General features: G+C 40.6%; 1 protein-coding gene across 1 annotated transcript; it reads right to left on the bottom strand.

The window, feature by feature from the left end:
* Window positions 1-15,378: 15,378 nt before the first annotated feature.
* Window positions 15,379-17,517, bottom strand: gdnfb (glial cell derived neurotrophic factor b). Its single transcript, XM_026188166.2, has 2 exons — window positions 16,774-17,517; window positions 15,379-16,145 (listed from the first exon to the last, which is right to left on the bottom strand). The coding sequence occupies exons 1-2, from the start codon at window positions 17,000-17,002 to the stop codon at window positions 15,559-15,561; spliced, it is 816 nt and encodes a 271-aa protein (XP_026043951.2). The 5' UTR covers window positions 17,003-17,517; the 3' UTR covers window positions 15,379-15,558.
* Window positions 17,518-22,100: the final 4,583 nt, after the last annotated feature.

Here is a 22,100-nt window from a genome sequence, read left to right as displayed (position 1 = left end):
ATGTGATGGATAACTTCCACTGCTTGCAGAAACAATCCCAAACTGAGCGTGTGTGTGTGTGTGTGTGTTGGGTGGGGCGAGGTAGCGGAGAGAAAGTCACAGAGGCTTAATTCAACTAAACATGAAAGGCCTCGGTGTGTTTATCTGATCCCATACGGACAGGTGGCATCCATAAAAGCCATTTTACAGGACTCGTCTTAGCATGTGTGAGAGAATGAATGTCATGACTTGTGTATCTTTCTTCCCCTGGAGGGATGTACGCGGTGGCCCAAATGTGTGTGCGTATGACTCGGCGCGTGGGAATTTGCGTGCTTCTCTCTCTGCAAAAACCTGTGCTCTGTGTTTGTTTTCATGCTTCTTTATGCGTTGTGTGGCGCTTTCGTGAGTATGCGTGTGCATCCATGTTTACTCCTTTACTGGCTGTGGCTCTCAACCTGTGTCGACCTATTTTCTATCGTGGATTGTTGCAGTCAAAGATGCAAATCCCCCATGAATTCTTAATACACTGTATGCCCTGGCTCTCACACAGGGGAAGTCAATGTAACCTGGGTTGAGTGCTAAAGCTCAACATTGTCTGTCTCAGTGAGAGTGTGTTTGTGTCTAGCTCACAGGGCCTGTGATTTTGGGAGACATGTTAGAAGGATTGCATACGATGGTGTGGAAATACAAAGGTTATCCTGGTGTTTCCTATAGAAGGTGTGTGTTGTTACTTCGCAAGTCGTACAAGACTTCCAGCAGGTAATTCATCATACCAGAGACTTGGAGATGGAGCAGAGCACTGAGGTGTTAATGTGGAGTGTTATTAGGGGTTACTCTCATCCATCCGCCACTAGTATGATCTGTTCTACAGATGTGGGGAAATGGGTGCTGAGAAAAGGGGAAAAGAAAGAAAGAAGCATGCTCTGCCTTAAAACGCAGGCAAGCTCGCCCTTCTTTTCTTTCTCCCTGCTCCCTGTCAAAACACCATTGTTGTAGCTGAAATCTGTCTTCCTTAGACCTATATTATGACTAGCTCTGGCATTTTGATTTCTGTTCCAGCGGCTAATTGTCTCCAGATTTAGTAGACAAATCAACTTCTGCTATATATGTGTGGCAGACGCATGCAGTAGTGATGCAGAGGGGGAAGACAAACTTTACCTTCTATCTTCAGTTTCTAATAACAATAACACAACCAGTTTCAGAAATAATTACATGAGCTTTTGTTGGTGTGAAGTGTAGTGCGTGAGATATTTTCCTTTTACAAACTGCTTCTTTGAGCAGTTTTGTAATGTGCTTGAAATGCTGAAAGATATAAAGCAGGAGGGCCGTGGTTAAGATTAGTTTATTCTTAGCATCCTGGAGAATGATTAATGTCTTGTCTACGTGAATTTGAAATTAATTATAGATGGGAACTTACTGGCAGACACAGAAGTAATGTAGATTATGCTGCTTTGCGTACAAAATGTTTTTGGGCGGACAGGTGTGCTGCATTTTCATCTGGAGTGTAGTTTTCCAACTCTGGAAAACCTCTGGCCAATTTTTATTTGAAGTATTTCACTGTGCTGCTCCTAATTTGTCTGTGGTTTTTAACAAGATTTTTTTCATATTGTAGTTTCTATTGACTTGTATCCTTATTGCAAGTAATCACAGGGATGAAAATTATTTCCATCAAAGCACAGACACACACACGCACACATACACGCGCTGTCATGTTTTCATATCTTAGTGGGGACATGTAATTGTCTAATTGACGTAATGCTTTCCCTATCTGCTTACCCTAACCCTAAAAATCAAAAATGAATGCCTAACCCCGACCCTTAGTCTAAACCTAACCATAACCTAATTGTAACCCTGACACTAAAACCACATTTTGAGTCTCAAAAATGTTTTCAAACTCGTGGCGGCAGGCATTTTGTCCCCATAAGGGTATCGCAAGTATACAAAGTATCGACCAGAATAGTCTAAAGCAGGGATGTCAAACAGAAGGTCCAGGGGCCAGAATTGGCCCAACAAACACTCCAATCTGGTCCAGTGGACGGCTCTAGAAAATGTGCGTACAACTTTTCCTACGCCCTTTCTGGGATAGTGTACCAGTTAAACACATCACAAACCTCAAATCTTGAGCATGACAGTGAGAGAATGGCAATAGGATCCATCATATCAGTCCAAAATATTCATTTTGGGATGCGGTGGAGTGGGAGATTAACATCACGGATGTGTGATGCGTGATGCCATCATATTAATATCTCTGAGGAATGTTTCATACTTGTTGAGTTTAGCTCTGCTTCTCAAACAGTGAAAACTGTTACATAATTTATCTCTGCTGTTGTGCTGGAGGACTTTGGCAAGTCAGAGAAAATGACCCTGGTGATATCATATATTACACAGTAAAGCGTTGAGTTTGGAAGATGTGGGAATTTACCAGTCAGGGTGGATCTATTAAAAAGATGATGGGAACCGTAGATCCAGTGTTTTTGTAGGATGAGTCATTGTATGGATTAAAACAGTTTTGTGATTCAACTACATTTATGGAAATGCGACGCAATCTTGCTGCTGTACCTGATTAACAAAACCTTTAACTAAACTTGCTCTTCAACAGTGACGAAGTCTTTTATAGTTGGGTGAATGGTGGGTGGTGAGAGAGCTGTGTAGAGCAGCAGGGCTTCACTCAGCCTGTCATGATAGGAGGAGACGGCTCCATGTGCACGTGTGAGGGCGCTTCCTTCTTGTTACGGTTCTCTTGACGACAGCGTGGCGACAATACGGCAGCTTCCTGTGTGACTTGACTGTGTGACGACAGATCCCCGTGTGTTCAGCCTCAGTGTGAAGTGCTACAATCAGGATATCTTTCGTTGTATAATAGATTCAGTGAGTGACCAGCTTAGACGCAGCAGGTTTTTCCATTTAAGCTCGCTCATTATTCGACGTAGCCGGTCCTCAAATGTTTTCCTTTCGTGTCACAGCCATTTATCTACAGTGTCCACAGTATGGAAGCTCCACCGCAGATTTATCTACAAAAATAAGGCAGAAAATGTTTCCCACAGTGATGCCAGAGTCATGCAGAGGAAAGAGAAGAACAGCTGCAAACCTTCGTGAACTTCACACCAAGTGCTGTTCTGCGTATCAGGATGTTAGGTCGTGTACTAAACATGATAGGATACAACATCATGTGTGTGTTTTCAACTTTTTCTGACTGTAGGTCTGGATGTTTTTAGTCAAAGCATAAGGCATACATAAAGCTTCTAGAGATTAAACAAAAAAAATCAAAGAAGAGCAGGTGACACTTAGATATTCTGACTCTGGTGGTCAATGATATTCTGTGATTTCTGTGGGTCTACTGGGTCTGCTTAGGTCTGAGTGACACAAATGTCATCTTAAGTGAGGCTATATCCTTCTTAATTTGCATTTTTATAGAAAACTACAACAGGAATAACTAGTTGGTTATGTGATATTGGTCATTTTCAACAAAGTGAATACCTCTCGCTCAGAAGCATGAATGCAAAAACTCAAAAAAGCCTTCCATAAAATCAGAATTTGGACAGTCTCTTCTCAACTACGGTAAAAAACAGGAATTAAAATTATTTTTTGGCTTTACTTGAAGAAGCCAGTGGTTTTTTCCTGTCAGTGTGTGATGGAGTTGTTTTTTAGACCCTCGCTGCTGTTCTGTATGCCAGAATCAATGTTTTGTTTTCTCTTCTTGTACTATCATCTGAATATTTGCCTGCGTCGTAGTGACGTAAACCACTTTACTTCAAGGTAAAGGGATAAAAAAGGGCTTTTACTGCATCTTTTCATCCACTATTTACACACTATGTGTGTGTATATGTATATATATCTGTAAATATATCTCTTGGTGTGTTACTGGGATTATACAACCAAGTACAACAAATTGTAAGGAAGGATTTGTAAGGATTTAGGAAGTTGTTGTTGAATTGGCATTCTCAAAATAAAGCCATTTTACCATTGCCATTACTGTATCATGCAACCAAAGCAAATCAAAGCATGAATAATCATGTCATCTGTTATATTCATATAGAGAAATGTATCGCTCATACAGACAGTTAGTCATCAGTCAGCGTGTGTCTCCGTTTGTGCGCGTGCCCATGATGAATGTCTGAGCGCTTGCATGTAGATTTTCATGTCAGAAGTTGACAGTGTGAGTGAATTACAGAGCGAGGGGGGCATGACAGATCAAATTTCCATCAGTTTTGTCTGACTCACTCAGGCCTGAATGGGGGTTATTAAGGCATTGTGAGGGGTCACAAGAAGGTCATTTGAGGCTATGAAAGGTTGTAAAGGGGCTGTGAGTCAGAGGTTTGAACTGCTGGCTCTCTGTGAGTCATTTTCTGGCTTAGTGGGATACATTTCAGGGTCCGCTCACCTCAGGGGGGAAACAGATGTCTGTTAGGGGATCAGAGGCTTATAAATACTTGTGTAGGTATTTTTGGGATCTCACACACTAATGTTTGGTTTGGATTTGATCACAAGTTCTGTTATTAACAGTAGTATTTTTGGTATTTTAAAAAAAAGTCTACTCTCCATTCACGTGCTAAAGTGCAGTTTGTGCTCTGCACAAGCACTTGTGTTTAACATGAAATGTATGCACAGCATTCAAATGTGCAAATAGGGTGATGTGAACATGTGATCATAATATTGTGAAGATATTTGAAACTATCCTTGTCTGCAAACTTTCTGCTACTAGTCAGTTTAGTAGAGGTTAACATTGTCATAAAAGGGTGACCATTAGGTCAAATATATATGAATATATATGTAATATGTACTTCATTTTAAATTTCATTTAAAAATGAATGCAAATGCAGTCCATATCGTTTTCTCTTTCCCTGATAAAGGACAAAATGAGGACACACTTGTGCAATGGCGGAAGAATGCTTGCTTGGTTGGGAAGCACATATTGTTTTAGCATCGTGATGAGCAGTAGATTTATGTAGGCACATATGGTCCAGTGGTACTGTATGTCAACTTTTGGCATGCTCTGCTGTTGTTTTTTCCATGTGCTTCAAGCTTAGAGTGTGGTTGTGGCTTTTGTTAGAAGACAAGAGTACAGCTCATACATGTCTGTATTAGTATGTTAGCCATCCATTATCTTAGTGATGAGCAGTTTAAGAAGATCAGTGGGAGGACATTTCTGCACCTAATAAGAGTGCTGTTTCGGCCCTGACTTGGTTTTAGGGTTAAGGTTATGTCTAGGCCAGTCTAAGGCTGACATAAGGGGAAAAGGAATGCATTAGACCAATTAATTTCTTCCCAATTATAGCAACAAAAATGTGTATTTACAAGTGTATGTATGTATAAATCTTTCTGTTAAATATTAAATGCAACCTGTTTAATATGACAATGTCTCTACAAAGCAATCAAACACATGTTGCATTGATTTAGAAGGAAACTTCCCCTTCCTACCGTTGCATTTTGTAATTTTCCTTTACATGTTTCCAATAACTTTGAGCAAGCTGGGGACTTTTCAATGTGACTGATGCAAATTTGCAAATTTTTTGAAATAATCAACTTTTCTTGTTATTTACATGCAATATATTTATGTTAGTTCTGGGCTTTATACCCAAGGTTTTGTATTTTTTGGAGCTCCTTGTTATGGTATTGACAGCGTGTTTCATCTTTAGTTCTTTCTGCTTTTGTTTTCTGGTTTCCGTTAATGTTAGTATAGTTTTTATCTGGATCTGTTAATTAATTTAACCATCTTTGTATCCACCTGTGTCATGTTAAGTCTATATGTCTCTTTGTGATTCCTTGTTTAGTTGTTTCCTGTTTTATTTTGAAAGCAGTCGATTTATTAGGTTAATTGTCTTCTGCTGTCTTCTCACCTGTTTCCCTTCCGCTCCTTGTCTTGAGTGTATTATTGTCTGAGTCTCCTGGGGTTAGGGTTAGGGTTGTGGTTTGGACAATGATTTGGTTAACAATTAAAGGCGTTTGTAAGATTTTTAGTTTAAAATATTACAATCATTTTTAACAAATCATCAAAGACACCAATGCATTTTTATGTTTGGTAAATCTCTACTGAATTTGACACATTAGCCATTTAGGGTCCACGTGTACCAGTTTAGGTTACCTGAAGATGTGACTTAAAGCTATTATTGTCGGAAGAAGCGTAGCTGTCCAGAGCAAATTTTTCTACCATGATTCAAACTTCACTCAAAGACAGGAGGTCACTGACTAAAAACTGAAGTTTTAAAAAAGAAACATGGTTAACAAGAAAATCCACGAGCTGGAGTTTGTTTCATCCCAGCATTGTCCTGTTGCGATGCTTCAGCTTGGTTGCTCACTGAGGACTCAAAGCCTGGTCCCAGCGGTAAGCTGAGATTCAGCAGATCAGCAATTTGTCATGCAGCATTGTGTAACAGAATTCGCTGATAGTAGTCACAAGCAGTGCTTGATCTTGTGTCCAGATGCTGTACAAACTACAATAAAAGGCTAACCTAGAAAAAATTAAAATAGTTCAAGAAATATCCAGAAAGAAAACACAGTAACTTAGATTGTTACATTTGTTTTAACACTCATTAATTGTGTCAAATCAGTTTCCTATTAAGTATGATGCTTTGACAAAAATATTTAGCAGTTCTTATTCTGTGTTAGTGTATTACATTATTTTACTGAAGTAGAGTGGATTGCTTTCATAAAGGTTAATCCAAGATTAATGAAATGAACAATCCATCACCCATTACAGACACAAATAGACTGACTTCAGTGGCTAAATGGATTCATCTCTAGTTCTTTCTTTTTAAGCTGAACAAAAAATTAAATAATTTTTCCTTAATGCCCATTTAACAAATTGCAACAACTTATTATTCTTATTTAGAAATTATACCTGAGTTACAAAGGCTGAAAAAATCATACATCCTCACTGCAGATCTTTTGCATACCACTGAGGTGTTTATGGAGGAAACGAGAGGTTCCTCCCTTTAACATCAGGGATATACAGACACGGAGAGAAGTGTAATGTGGATTTACACTCACATACACAGGAGGCAGCGAAGACACCAGGCCAGGTTTTGCATCTATTCTCAGGGCAATAAAAAGTACCAGAAAACAGAGGAACAGAGAGAAGAACTGGGAGGGTAAGCAGAGATGTGGGAGGTCGTGAAGGATGGAAGGATGGAGGGATAGTGAGAAGTGGGGAAGGGATAAAGGGAGGTCTGCTGCTTCCTCATGAGGGAGGATGAATGGTAAGTTGGGGGTCTGGTTTGCCTCCTGGGTTTTTAGACACGCACACACACACACACACACACACACACACACACACACACACACACACACACACACACACACACACACACACACACACACACACACACACACACACACTAGTGTGTTTACAAAGGAGAGTATAACGGTTCCACTCTGTACCTCAGTGTAGCTTAGGTGCTCCAGGGCCACATGTGTAAACGATGAGAGGAATGCACCACTGATGTATTGACATTGTGTGTTATGGACATTTTGTAACATTCATAACCTTTATGACCCTGAAGGGAACAGCTGTAGCATGTTGTCATGTGACGTCTAAGTTCATGTTTTATTTTATGTGACACAGGGCGCCTCGTGGATGGAGGAAACAACATTAAAGGCCTGCAAATTTAATTATTTTGTAAAAAATATACACATGTATATCATGGTTGTTTAAAGTTAGCGTTTGATGTTGTTTTTCGTGATTCTCATCTTTACAGATTTAAACGGTTTTGAGCCAACCGCAAAATCAGATAAAGAAGTTATGAATGTGTTATTTGTCAATCTTGAACAATAAATCCAAATCTAAAAACACTGTATAAGTTGGGAAGGAGTTCACTTTCTGAACCTTAGAAACAGCAGTTGACTTTTTTATATAATATCATGTGATCTTCTGAAGAATCAAAACTTTCTAATGAAAGAAACAGATGTACTTGAAAATATATGTTTAATATACTGAACACAGTCAAGGTCAAGGGTTAAGACTGAACTGTAGACTGTATATCAAAGAGGGAAATAGCTATTGTGACATCAAGCACCCGCCCCATTTGAAGGCACGCTGAACATTTCGTGACAGTGTGGGGAGTCTGTGGTTGATATGCTTTTATTCCCATGTGAAGCACTTTGAAATAACTTCCTGTTTTAAAAAGTGCTATATAAATAAATTTTACTTACTACTATTTACAAAATTTTCTGCAGTTTTGCAACCGGACATGATGGTCAAGATTGGATCTGTCTATGAAACTAAGAAGCGCTCCATCTGCATTGGCTAATGACTTATGATTGACAGGTCACTAGCCAATGGGCATGCCCTATCTGACCCTAATAATGACCAAAACTTGCAAAATAAACTTCATCTTGCATTCAGCGTGACTTCCTACTAGCAACTGAGCCCATGGGGTCATCATGAAAGTGTTTATTGAGGTCACAGAGAACTAGAGCTGAGCACTGTTTTCCCATGAACTTCGATATAACTGGAAGTCTTTTTGCAGTGCCCCCTTCTGCCCATTAAAAAGAATGGAGGTTTTAAGGTACTTTCAAATGAGTGCCACTTTTCAGATGCAGAAGCACAGACAGCTGAAAAGACGGATGTAGATACCGTTGGTTTTTGAAGTCTCAAGAAGAGCCTTATCAGCGCCAACTTCATGAAGTCTGACCTTGAAATCGCATGCTCATTAACTTGTGACTGCTAAGTCATTATAACCCAGATAATGATCCTTTCTAAAACATAGTATGACCAATTTAAAAAATAGATGTAACATTTTATTCAGTATGGCCTGAAATTAGGGGCGGAGCCAAAAATTGCTGTAGGAATGTGTTTTTAGAGTCTAAGCCAGAGAACCGTCGTCTCATAGACTTCTATAAGACCTGAAATATTTTTGCACTAACAGGTACAGAAACCTGGTGACCATTTAAAAACTACACGTGTGAGGCACTTAAAGCATGGCTTAAGTCCACCTCCGTCTTTTATTTACAGTCTTTGGGGTCAACTTCTAATGGTTTCTTTAAGCATGTCGTCAAAATGTTAAAAATAGAAACTTGTCCTTCTATATTGCTGAAACTAATTTCTTTAATTGTCATGTATTCATCGTGGAACAGTAAAGCAGAGATTCAAAAGGCCCCGATGTTAAAACGCCCAACTTAACGGCAGCTGTAAACATGTTTTTTGCCTGGTGAAATAATTGGTTTTGGTCTTAATAGCTTTGTGATTTTAGATACACAACTCACTCATTTAGATGGTGCTCGGGACCTGACCACGTGGTTTTCCACTAGCTTCTACTGATTTGGTACAGTGCTAAATTATTGCTACACTTTGTTAACCCAGGCAAGCTAAAATGAATGTAGATCCGAGCTCTACCTTCTTGCTGAAAAATGGACATGTCTGTCTCTGTGTTGTCTTCCCAAAAAATTCCAGTTTTAGAACAGGGGTCGGTGATTAATTAATTGTGTTACATCTAATCTTTTGAGGAGTTTATAGCATTTTATAAAGAAATTAAATTAATACTGACCAGAATAGATTTCAGCTTATTAGTGCGGCCCTCCACAACAGTCCCAGTTACTCATGTGACCCCTTGGGAAAATTAATTTCCCACTCCTGATTAAGAATACACATTTCACTGTAAGTAATTTCGAGCTGGTCAAAAAAAAAAAAAATCAAATGTAACATCTTTGCTGGTGTGTATCTTTGGCAGTGGTCTGTCTGTCACATCAGCTCAGCAGCTGCCTCTTTGCTTGATGTAGTGTGTCACATCGGAGCAGACAGTTTCCACTCCAGCAGGGCTACTGTTTGCTCTGCCTGTGAGCTGTTTCTTACCCTTACACTCTAACAAATACAGAGGCCGACAAGAGAATCACGTCATTAAACAGCCTGTCTACAAATCTTCAGCTGTGCCTTCTCGAGGTGACAGCGTTCATTCAGAAAAGGGTTTGCGCACATGAGATCCCGAAAGCACTTCAGTGAAAGCAAAACGGAGAAGGTAAAATGTTGTAAAGGATTTGCTGAAATGTCTTTAGAAAAAGACTGTTAAGCTGGAGAACACAATAGCTCAGAGGGCTTAATGATTTATGGTCTTTGATCACAAATGTAATTGATTTCTTTCTTTATTTTTGTGGTTTCCTCGTATAGTCCACAGATAAGTATGTGTAAATGCCATCACCCCATCAGTAGCGCCTAACTGACCAAATATGAATTGCTCAATAAAATATGATGCATGAAAAACCTAAGGAGAGCATGTTTTCCTGTTTAATGATCCAATTTTCCCTTTAAAATATTACAAATGGTACTTAAAAAAAAAAAGAGAGCAAAATTATTTAACTAATATGCCAGAGATGTAGACACATGCACTTTGAGGCATAGATGCATGCACACACAGAGCAGGTGTAAAGGACATTCTCTGGTTACACCTGAATATTTAACTATCTGAACTAACACATTCTCACACAGCAACACGCAGGTGATAGTGTTGCATTCACACCTCTCATCACTTCATATTGCAGGGCATCAAGTCATGTTTAAAGCTATAATATTTGCTTAAGATCAAATGATTCAGACGTATAAAGACTATTAAATGAAATTAATATCTGTTTTTTTAATGCATTGTGCCACTGACGTTACAGAGTTAGAAGCTGGTGCTGTCTCCCTCTTGTTGGCAATTGGCTGAAACAGTGCATGTTCCATCTGCAGTTCACTGCAGTGATGACTGATAACACGTGTCTCAGTGTGTGTGGTAACAGTGATGAGTGGGGAGTCTGTGGTTGGTGGTCCAGACTGTAGGTTTGATGATAAGCCAACTGATGATCGGTGCAGTCCGGTTACAGCTCCAAGTTAATTCCCTGCGCCTCTGCTTTGTGTTTCAGCCAATCCAGTGATGCACAGCAGTGTTTAAACAGCACTGACAGGGTGGCAGGCCTGTTTCTTGTATCAGAAAAAAATACGAGTGATTTAGTTTTTTGATATACTTTGTACTGTCTATTTTGATATAGCAGAACTTTGGCACCAAAACTCCAGCCCTCTCTTCCTCCCTTTGTGTTTTCACTTGTGAAGCAAGAACTTCTCATTAAAAGACTCATGAAAGCTACTTTCATGAGTCTTCAGTGGCGAGTAAAAAAAAAGAAATCTTGGAGCTTCTTTTGATCTAAAACAACAGGGTGAGACAGCATCAGTATTGTGTTGTCATAATACATCCTGAATTGGTAGCTGTATTATTTTCATCTATGATGACTCGCCTTTCTCTTTCTGTGGTTGTCTTTGCAATTGTCTTGTCACGTAGCCTGAGTCATTCTGACAGATTCCAGAGCGGTGGCACAAAGAGCTTCTTTTAGTTTGACAGATTTCTCATGAAGACCCCAGACATGCTTCATCGAACCATGATTACATTCAGGTTATCATCTGTATCTTTTCTCATGCCAGCTAGCCCAATACTGACTAACAAGACTCTGCCCACAATTGCTTCCTCTTGTAAACAACAATAAACAAGATGAGGAGGGAATATGTGCTTCCAATTTCTTATAAAGTAAATCTTTAAGGAAATTGGAAGGTTTGAGGCTGAGATGCAAGATGTTTTTTGGTTTATTTACAGAAAAAAGCAATTTCAAAAAAATCAAAAACTACCAGGGTGAAAATTGTTAGCCCGCCTGATGCTAATAGTCTGTTGCATACCCTTTTTACTGGATAACAGCCTGCAGTTGTTTGCTATGGTTTCAACGAGTCTCACACACATCTCCTGAATAATCCCAGGCCATTCTTCTATTCTCCTCCAGATGTAATGGTCTTCTGACACGGACCTTTGTCTTTAGTTCATCCAACAGATTTTCAGTGGGAGTTAATTCAAGGCTTTGTGCAGGCCAATCAGTAACGTTCACTCTGGTCTTCTGAAGGTAATTCTTCACCAGCGTCTTGTTGGAAGAGGAAACAATGACCCAGGCCCAATTTTGCTGCTGACTGCTCTATTTTACATCCACCATTGTGTATCACAGTGTTTTAATATATTCACTGGTCATTTCATTAGGTATAAAATGATATAATGCTGGTACAGGGTTTGACACTCTTCCTATAAGCTAATCTTTAAGTGACCCACCCTGACTGGTAAGTTCCCAGACATGTAAAATCACCAGGATTTTTCTTAGAAGATAAGAAGTTTTCCAGACCAGAGAACAGTGATCAAGTAGGAAATAAGTGGTGCCTTAGTTTATAGTTAGTTATCACTTCTTAAGTTACAGCTTGTTAGTACTGGGTTGGACCTCCTTTTGCCTCCAGAGCTGCTTTAATTCTTCCCAGCATAGACTGCTATAGGATTATAGGCTTATAGGATATTAATTTATAAATCTGTCTTTTAATTTTTCAAAAATATATATGCATCTTCAAAACCCCACAATATATTATTTTGCAGTCATGTTTTAAGACATCATTAGGAGGTTGGATGGTCGAAATTTGCTTTGAAAAGTGGAAGCTAACCCAAATATAAAAATAAAAAGAATTTCTAAATTACAAAAATGGTCTTATTTGTCCAAATTTTCAAGCTCAGAGCCTCGGGGATTTTGCTCGCACTCACCCAGTGACTGGGTCTTTTGCTTTTTGTCAACAGAAGTAGTCTGGAGAAAAACTTCACATTTGGATATGCCAGGTTTCCCATGAGCCAGGATATTTTAATGTTTTTTACAGCAGTGAACAAATGGGTGAACAGTACAGAAAAGAGGTCTCATGTATGAAAACTATGTCAACACTTGTAGCTCTGCCAGCATTTAGCACCTGTTTGGAACACCGCCCCTTTAAGCATTAACACTTGTGTTGTATTACACTCGAGCGGAACATTATCCCTCATTACAAGCTCCTCTAACACCGTGAACAAAAGAACAGAACACTGGCCTGACTGTAATGACACTGCCTGCTAGGTGTCATTTGGCTCTAATGGTTTCCTCTGTTGTCTACGACTATAGCACTTGTTATTTATACTTTCCATAGTGCAGCTAGAACAGGTTGCTGTTGCCATCTTTCAGGGTTACATTTAATTGTGCACATTTTCTTCATATTGTCCATCAGACTATATTTTATTATAGTGTTTGGCAACCCGAATGGTAACTACTACAAATATTTATACACAAGGCTTTTTGAGTGCAACTTGTTCATGTGTGGCTTGGACACTAAAATAATTCAAAGTAGACATAATGACTGGAAAGTGACTCATTCTGTTTACTCATCAGATCTTAATATTGCATAACTGGCTTAGTAGAAAAATTACTAGTTGCCAGTTTTTTAAATATATGGTGATTTGTATACATTTGTTAGTTCAAAGGACAAATGGAGGGGACAAAAACGCCTTCATTACTTCACGATTTGACCTGTCGTCCTCATTTTGGGCTCCATAGTCTTATTTTTGTACTCTGTTACAGTAGCTTTGGTTAATTCACATTTAAGTAATCCTTACTTCTTCTATACTGGGCCTCGGTGCAGACTATCAGTTCATCCTGTCTGAAACAAGCTATTTTAGCTCGTCTTGCTTAAAGGGCACCTCTACTTTAACCCAACTTTGTTTCTGATTGGATGCCTCTTGCAAACAGAATGTTTGAACAGTAGACAGGTGCAGTTCACAGCGAGACCTATAACCATTATAAAGGACATCTCTTTGACATCTTGTCTCCAAAGCAAAACAGTGGAGCTACACATGTCTGCCTCTAAAATTCTAATCAAAGCAGCTCTGAGCATTTCTGCTGTAGGGCATGATTTTTCACACAGAATCACATAATGGTATTTATGGATGAATACGACACTTAAAAAATGAAAAAACTGAATCTGTAAGCTGGCGTATGCCCTGTAGCTTTTGAACGAGGTTGCACTGACCCAAAGTTCAGGAGAGGAAGGGCTGTGAAATGTGAGATAAGAGGAGTGGATCAGATAGCGGCCACACACATTAGTTAAACATCTCCCTTCTCATGTTCTCCAATCCCCACATCCTCGTCCTCATTACTGTCTTCTCTGGATATTTCCCAAATTTTTAATAGTCTTTCCTTTCTTTTCCAACATACACTTCAGCTCTAAGCTCGCTGCTTATTCTTCCATGCTATTTTGCTCGTGTTGTAAGATCTTTTGACACCCCCCGCCACTTTGATCCATCTTCTTTTCATCACTCCCTGTCAGTCCCACCTTCCTTTTATCCCTGTACTATAGGTATTGTACTATCTTGTCTCTCTTGTGTTTATTGTTTCTTCTCGTCATTTGATAACATCAGATTCTGTTCATCTTTTATTATTTCTTTAAGAACCAAGGCCCAATGCTCAATTACTCGTGTCTTAGGTAAAAAGGGACTAAAACAAGATTTATATGAAAGCATTCTGGGATCAAATTGCAAATCAGAATGTTTTTCTAAACTTTCTGAAGGTTGGACAGACTTAAAACAGTATGCTGTTGTCTTCTAAGCTCATTAACAAAGGAATGGGGTCATTTTTCTCCTTTTTTCATTACAGAATACAGTACACTGTAAAAATGCATTTATTAACATTAAAAATAAGACAATTTGAGCACACATACTCTAGAACGTATAGCTGCATGTTTGTTTTTGAGGTGAGCAATTTTGGTTTAATTCAGCTGAGAGGAGGAACGAGCTCTAACCATGACAAGAAAATGCTTTCGCGTAGCTTCAATCAGGAAACAGTCAAATGAGCTACTTGTACAAAGGCAGAAAAACCTTTAAAGCTTTCCTTGGGGAGTTTTTGATGAATTGAAAACACAACAGCGTGATGTTTATGAGAACAGGTCTGCATTCTGTTTGTGTCGTGCACACACGCACGGCACAGACAGATGCCGTACAGCTTCCTACATATTTAAGATGCTCTGCTGATCAGTGGGAGTAACAGAAGTAAAGAAGCAGGAGTAGAAAGGACGAAGACAAATAAGCCTAGAAGCTAGTGAACATGGATGTAAACAATGTTAGACTCGAAATGTGTGCTGGCTCATTTGCGAGACCTCAAAGGCACCCACACTGTGTTGTGGTGAGAAACCCTGGATGCACTCTTAACATTGTCAAGACAACTCAACGGGGTACCTTTAAGATTAGATACTGATGCGTAAAAGATGGTATTGCAGTGTACTGCTTTTATATCAAAATAAATCATATTTGATTTAAATCTTTGGCACACTCCCATAGATCTGATCACAGTAATAAATAACATTTATTCATTACAAAAAACAAATAAATATCAATAACTTAATATATTCAAGATTTCATAAATACATCTCATATGCGTGATGTTTTGTGTAACTTATGTGCTGTACAGTAGACAGAGTGAGTTTGCTGAATGTGTGACTGTGACTGAGTATAGATGGGAATATCAAATCCCACATAGCCAAGCTGTAGGCTGTAAAGGAAGTCATAGAAGCTGTAACCGTGCCGAGGTAACTCTTAAAAGTAATTTCTCTGGGGTGAAAACTTGTGTAATGCCACTTCCTGTTTATTTACTCCTATACTGCTAAATCCAAGTCATAAATCACCACATGCCAAAAAAGCTTCTGTGAGTGAAATCAAAACAAAAGAAAAAACACTTAACATTATACCACTATAGAGTGGGAGTATAAAAAGTTTAAATTACACAAAGCCTGACAAGTTGCACTCCCTACACGCAGCCACATCTTCTGGCGGAGTGCTTCCTCACGGTGTGGTAAACCAGGCTGTCGTCCAGAAACGAGAGATCGTCGTCGAACGCTATTGGCCGACAGCAAGCCTGAGGGGGAACGTCTTTGGCGGGAAGCCTCCTGTTGTGAATGAGGTTGTAAAGGATTTTGTCGTAGTTTGTCTCTGACTTTCTGCACGGTCCTGAGCAGTACCTGAATATCATTTCCTCACTGGAGCGGTAGCCCAGACCGAGGTCAGACACGTTGAGGTGGATCTGCTTTAGCACGCAGCCCTGTCCTCTACCACCGCCTCTAATCTTCCCACCTGCGCCAGCACCTCTAGATCCCCCTTCTCTTCTGTTACTGTTTCGCTGGCTTGTCCTTTTTCTCTTTCTCCTTCTATGTCGGGTCCTGCTGTCAAAGTTATCTTTGGAGGGGGAAGAGATGGGGACGGCAGCGGCGGTGGTGCTGGTGGTGGAGGTAGATGAGGACACAGTGAGCGAGGAGGAGCGACGCATTCTACTGATGGTTACTTTGATGAAGTTCACCACATCTTCAAACTCATTTGGGAGGGGCTCCTCAATGGTGTCTGAAACCAATTAAGAGACATGCATAAGACTGGACAGAACACACTGTTTCACTTCTACACACCCCACTGGCTATTGAACACATGCAGTGCTGTGTCACTAAACTACACATGCACATCTTTAAATGATACAGAGGTCTCTTCTGTGGAGGCAATACTGATGGGGTGGATTTAGGTGTCTTACGAATGAGTCCCATTGTCACCAGACGCTTTTACGTTTAAGTGGGATTAAACAATGAAGACAACACAGCCACTATGTAGCCTCGTGGCACAAGTTACTTGATGGAAAATGAATTCCTAATTATTACCACTTGAAGTTATTCTTCTGAGGGGAAAAAAAGAGGCATTCATCTGCCAATAAACTGAGTATGATGAGACGTGTAACTGCAAAGGTTTTAAGACCATGATCAATCTGAATCAAATATTCGTTCAGCATAAAATAAAAGAAATTTTAAGTATAAGCAACTTAACTGGTGACCACTTACACATGTTTTCTATTTGTTGTTAGGTTTGCCAATTTTTGATTTTTTTCTCTCTTTCTGGTGGACACATCACCATCACGTCTTTAAGCAATTCACACAAATCTCATTGCAAATGACATATCGGGTTTGCGCACTTTCGCTACCCTCACATTTGTCTCCTCCAGCCAGCGTTTCGTCCCTGTTTGCGGTATCCGCGCGGCTCATGCTCGTGGAAGAAACAGACAGGCCGATCTGAACGGGCGGGAGCTCGGGGGGACTCTCGGCGACGCGCCCTCTCCTCTTGGTGGACGTGGGCTGCTGCGGGCTCTGGAGCAGCGGGCTGGCGTAAACGGCACTCAGCAGTATCAAACAAGTGGTTAGACTATCCCATAACTTCATTGTCCACTTCAGTCCGACAGTAGGACATGGCGCGATGCAAAATCAACAGGTATCATCTGGCAAAAGCGCTCCACGGACGTGTAATAGTTAGACTCATCAGAGCTACTGCCAGTCCAAATGGTGGTAATCGACCGTGCGCACTGCAAACTGCACGCAATCACTCACATGCCAGCTGGACAGCGAAACGCAATGTGGCGCAACATTCAGGGCACAGACGCGCAAACGCAAATCAGCGGCTCCTCTCTGAAGTTGACTCCAAAACGGGTCCAACAACACTTTAACGATGAAAACCTTTTTTTCTTCAGTCCTTCACTGTTTTCATTCAACACAGTTCCTGCTGCTGACTTCGGGCCATCTCTCTCACCATCAATCCTGACTGAGCTGCGAGGAAAAGCGAGAGAGCTGGGGAGTGCTGGTGACGTGCGACGGTCCATCCTCTGCTTCTTCCTGTCTCCACCCCATGCATGGGAACTATGCAGAAGGATGGAGGCCACAGACAAGACAGAAGCTGAAGTGTGGAGTTGGTGAGAGTTAAAGAGTTATATCACCAAGGAAATCCAGAAATGTGCCTCAGATGGGCGGGAGAAGTTCCATTCTTTCCGAACCAGAATCCCCATCCTGCTTTTCGACTTGGGTTGATATTGGACGGAAAACATTTTTCCAATTAGCCAGTCAAAACAGATCGAATAGATTGTGTCGCTCCTGATGAAGACCATGTGCTTGAAATCCCACAGTTCTCCACTTAATGTACTTCAGTGCTATTTAACTTCTAGAAGTTGATGTGACAACCCTTAGGCCAAGCATAACTGCGCCAGTAATTTCTTGTGTAAACCCTTTTCTCTCCCACATTAAGAGCTAAAATATGTCATTTTTAATCACGTTATGTCCGAGGAAAACTGTAGATTTCTCTTCCCATTTGTTCCTTTGTTGGTTTGTTTGAGGCAGATATTAAGAACTAATGGTCCAGTAGTCCAAAAGAACAGTTAAAAACAAATTGTCAAACATGTATGATTAGTAATTTTGTTTATAATTAATGCAGACATATGTGGATAAGCTAAGTGAGTGGAGTAAGTGGGTCAGGTTGCCTCCTCCACACTTCAGTGAAAATGCGGATAAGAGAAAGTCGGTTTTCATATCTGTTCGTTTGTTAGCTTATCCTTTTGAACATTATTATTAAGTGCATAAGGAACAGGGAGTTGATGAAAATCAGAATGATATCCAGTGACTTGATCTGAGAGCTTTATATGTGACGTGAAACACTCAGTGAAGCACTCAGACAGCTGTGATGCTTAAAAGCTCTTTAGTAAGGATAAATGTATAACGTAAACTGCATTTTCTTATATGATTCAAAGTCCAGATTGAAAATTTTTTTTTTTTAAATTATAATGGGGTCAATAAATGCTTTAGTTGGATTCAAACAGCAATCCTTTGGCTCAAGTAACCTTAGAGGGTGTGTGTTTTATTGTCAGGGCTTACATTTTAAAGCAAATCTGCTTTGTTTCTTCACTATCATGCATAAGAACATGATGCTTAGAATATAAATTGCAGCCTTATTGTTCAGTTTCTCAGGTTTTTTTTAAAAATAATCATTGCAGATAAATTGTAATCCCCTGGTTTGGTACACACAAGGTTTTTCCAAAAGAACATCTTTCCATTTCCTCCATCCCAGGTAGGCCTTATAGTTTACAGCGGCCCATGAACAAGGCTGACGTGAAATACACTTATCCGAAGCAGCATATGCAGATGTGTAAACATGCGTACGGGTCCGTGCACCCTTGAACTGTAGTGTTTCATGATGAATCATGTCTGTGTCAGTGTATGCCTGCGACAGCCACATTGTATTGTAATCACTGGACTACAGTGAACATGCAAAAGCGATTTGAGCATCTGAGTATGCAGTAACTGTAAAGTCATGCACAATAACAATCTTCTTCCACTCGTGTTTTTAGAAGTTAGCCTACTAATTACTCAGAAGAGGCTTCCCTTTCCACTGACTTGCTCACTTAAATACCCTGTCCTCAAGCAATTACGCTCGTGCCAAGCAACAAATACATCAAACAGATGTTCATTTCCCTTCTTGAAAGGCATGGGGGCTGCTCTGTACTCAAATCTGTCAGCCATTTTGAGAGTTTAGTTCGACTCACATACAATAAGCTAATTGTGCCGTGTTATTCCACCCATCATTGCTGGCCGAGGTGAAACTGAGGCCCCAAAATGGCTCGTGATAGCAAAACTTGTTTTAAGTAAGAAGATATTATATTAATGTACTTAGATTTAAAATTTTAAGAAAAGACTGAGTAATATACTGGATAAAGGCATGTGTTGCTGTCTTAATGACCATTGTTTTCAGCTCAGTTTAGTTGTATAAGTTGAACTAATTCATGTCTCCTATATCAGTTTCTCTTCATAGGTTCCCTGTTGAATCCAGAATTGAATTTAAAATCCTTCTCTTCACATACAAATCAAATTATGAATTATGCCATATTCAGAAGTTTGCAGATGACACAGCCATCATGGGGTGTATCTGGGATGATCAGGAAGAGGAGTACAGAAGTCTGGTGAGGAACTTTGTCGCATGGAGTCACACAAACCACCTGCAACTCAACACCTCAAAGACTAAGGAACTGGTTGTGGACTTCGGGAGGTCCAGAGAAGGTCCACTGCCGGTTCAGATAGAGGGGGAGGAGGTGGAGGTGGTCAACAAGTACAAGTACCTCGGGCTGTGGTTGGACAATAAACTGGACTGGTCATGCAACACAGAGCACCTGTATAAAAAAGCCCAAAGCCGACTGTACTTCCTCAGGAGGCTGAGGTCTTTTAACATCTGCAGGAAGCTCCTGAGGATGTTTTACCAGTCAGTGGTTGCTGGAGTACTTTTCTATGCTGTGGTGTGCTGGGGGAGCAGCACAGCAAAGAGGGACTCATCCAGGCTGGAGAAACTGATCAGGAAGGCTAGCTCTGTGGTCGGCATGAAGCTGGACACTCTGGTGACAGTGGCAGAGAAAAGGACATTAAAGAAACTGCTGGACATTATGAACAATGCTGGGCATCCTCTGCACACGGCCATAAACAATCAGAAGAGTCTGTTCAGTGACAGGTTGCTTCTCCCCAAGACAAGAACTAACAGACTTAAAAACTCCTTTGTCCCACACGCCATCAGACTGTTTAACTCCTCTCTGGAGGGGAGAGGGAGGGGAAACAGGAGGACAAAGGAGGGGGGAACAACTAAGCTGTAGTGCCTCTTCACCTCACTGTACAATACCTTGTGCAATACTTTTTGTAAATAGTCAACAGTGCAATAGACTCAATACTTGAAATGTGCAATTCACTTGTATTTTTATTTTTTATTCCTATTTATTCTATTTATCCCCTTTGTATATTTTATTTATATTTGTCTCTGTATTTATATATGTGTGTGTGTGTGTGTGTATATATATATATATATATATATATATATATATATATATATATATATATATATATATAACAATTCTGTAACTGTAACTTCGGTCGTTGCTGTGCTTTTTGGAAGTCGAATTTCCCAGAGGAACCCACCCGAGGGATTAATAAAGTTCTATCTTATCTTATCTTATCTTAAATAGTATCATATCGCCCTAAGAGAGCCTGCAGCTTGCTTGTGGTTCCTTTGATATTTCAAAGTACAATAGGAGGTAGAGCCTTCAGGTTTCAGGCCCCTCTTCCGTGGAACCAGCTCCCAGTTTGGAACTGGGAGATGGACACCTCTCTGCTTTTAAGATTAGACTTAAAACACAGATAAAGCATATAGTTCGGGCCGGATCAGATGACTTTCTAACACAATAGGTCTTTTATTCTGTCTCTCTCCCCTCAATCTGCTGGAGGTTTCTTCCTGTTTCTTCCTGTTTAAAGGGTGTTTTTCTTTCCCACTGCCACCAAGTCCTTGCTCATAGGAGTCATCTGATTGTGGGGGTTTCCTCTTTACCTTACAATATAAAGCACTCTGAGCTGACAGTTGTGATTTTTTGCTATAGAAATGAAATTGAATTGAAAACAATATTGACTTACATCCCATTTAATGTAATCCATCCATCCATCCATCCATCCATCCATCCATCCATCCATCCATCATCTTCTTCTGCTTAACCAGGGCTGGGTCACAGGGGCAGCAGCGTAAGCAAAGAAGCCCAGACCTCCCTCTCCCCTGCCACCTCCTCCAGCCTTTCCGGTGGAACACCAAGGCGTTAGCTGATAAATATCCTCCTCCGGGTGGGACATACCCTGAACACCTCACCAAGGAGGCATCCTGATCAGATGCCTGAACCACCTCACCTGGCTCCTTTTGATGTGGATGAGCAGCGGCTCAACTCTGAGCCCCAGATGGCTAAACTCCTCACCTTATCTCTAAGGGAGAAAGCAGTCAAACTTCGGGAAAAGCTCATTTTCACTGCTTGTATCCGCAATCTCTTCTGCCCAAAGTTCCTGACCAACGCTGAAAGTGGGGATGTAGACTGACCAGTAAATTAAGAGCTTTGCTTTTACACTCAGCTCTCTCTTCACCACGATGAACCGCTATAGCGTCCACATCACTGCAGCTACTGCACCAATCTGTCTGTTTGTGAACAAGACCCCGAGCTATTTAAACTTCTCCACTTGGGGCAGGAACTTGTCACTGATACGGAGTGGGCACTCCACCTTTTCCAGCTGACGGCCTCAGACTTGGAGGTGCTGATTGTCATTCCTGCTGCTTTACACTCGGCTGTGAACTGCTCCAGTGTGAGGAGGAGGCTGTCACCAGATGAAGCCAGAGATGAGTGTCTGAGACCACCTAAGTGAAAGCCTTCTGCCAATTGGCTACGATAAAAATTATGAAGAGATTGGTGACAAAAGGCAGCCCTGGCGGAGTCCAACACTTATCAGAAATGAGTTATTGCCCTGTGGACTAAGCTCTTGCAAAGGTTGTATGAGGATTGTATGGCCCGTAGCAACAGGCCAGACACCCCAACTCCTCTGTCAGGACACCCAGAGGGACACGGTCGAATGCCTTGTCCACGTATCTCCAAATATAGATATTTGGAGATACTGTCTCAAAAGAAGAAAACAGGCCATGCATAAGTCAAAA

This window comes from Astatotilapia calliptera, chromosome 12 (assembly GCF_964374335.1).
Source record: "Astatotilapia calliptera chromosome 12, fAstCal68.1, whole genome shotgun sequence".
NCBI lineage: Eukaryota > Metazoa > Chordata > Actinopteri > Cichliformes > Cichlidae > Astatotilapia > Astatotilapia calliptera.
This window is presented reverse-complemented; position numbering and strand designations above follow the sequence as displayed.

What these genes read in the sequence shown, in the direction of transcription:
- gdnfb (XM_026188166.2), bottom strand. Translation starts at nt 17,002, where the DNA reads ATGAAGTTATGGGATAGTCTAACCACTTGTTTGATACTGCTGAGTGCC. An exon ending in GCTGGCTGGAGGAGACAAAT is followed by an intron (nt 16,146 to 16,773) that starts GTGAGGGTAGCG and finishes AATTGGTTTCAG; the next exon opens with ACACCATTGAGGAGCCCCTC.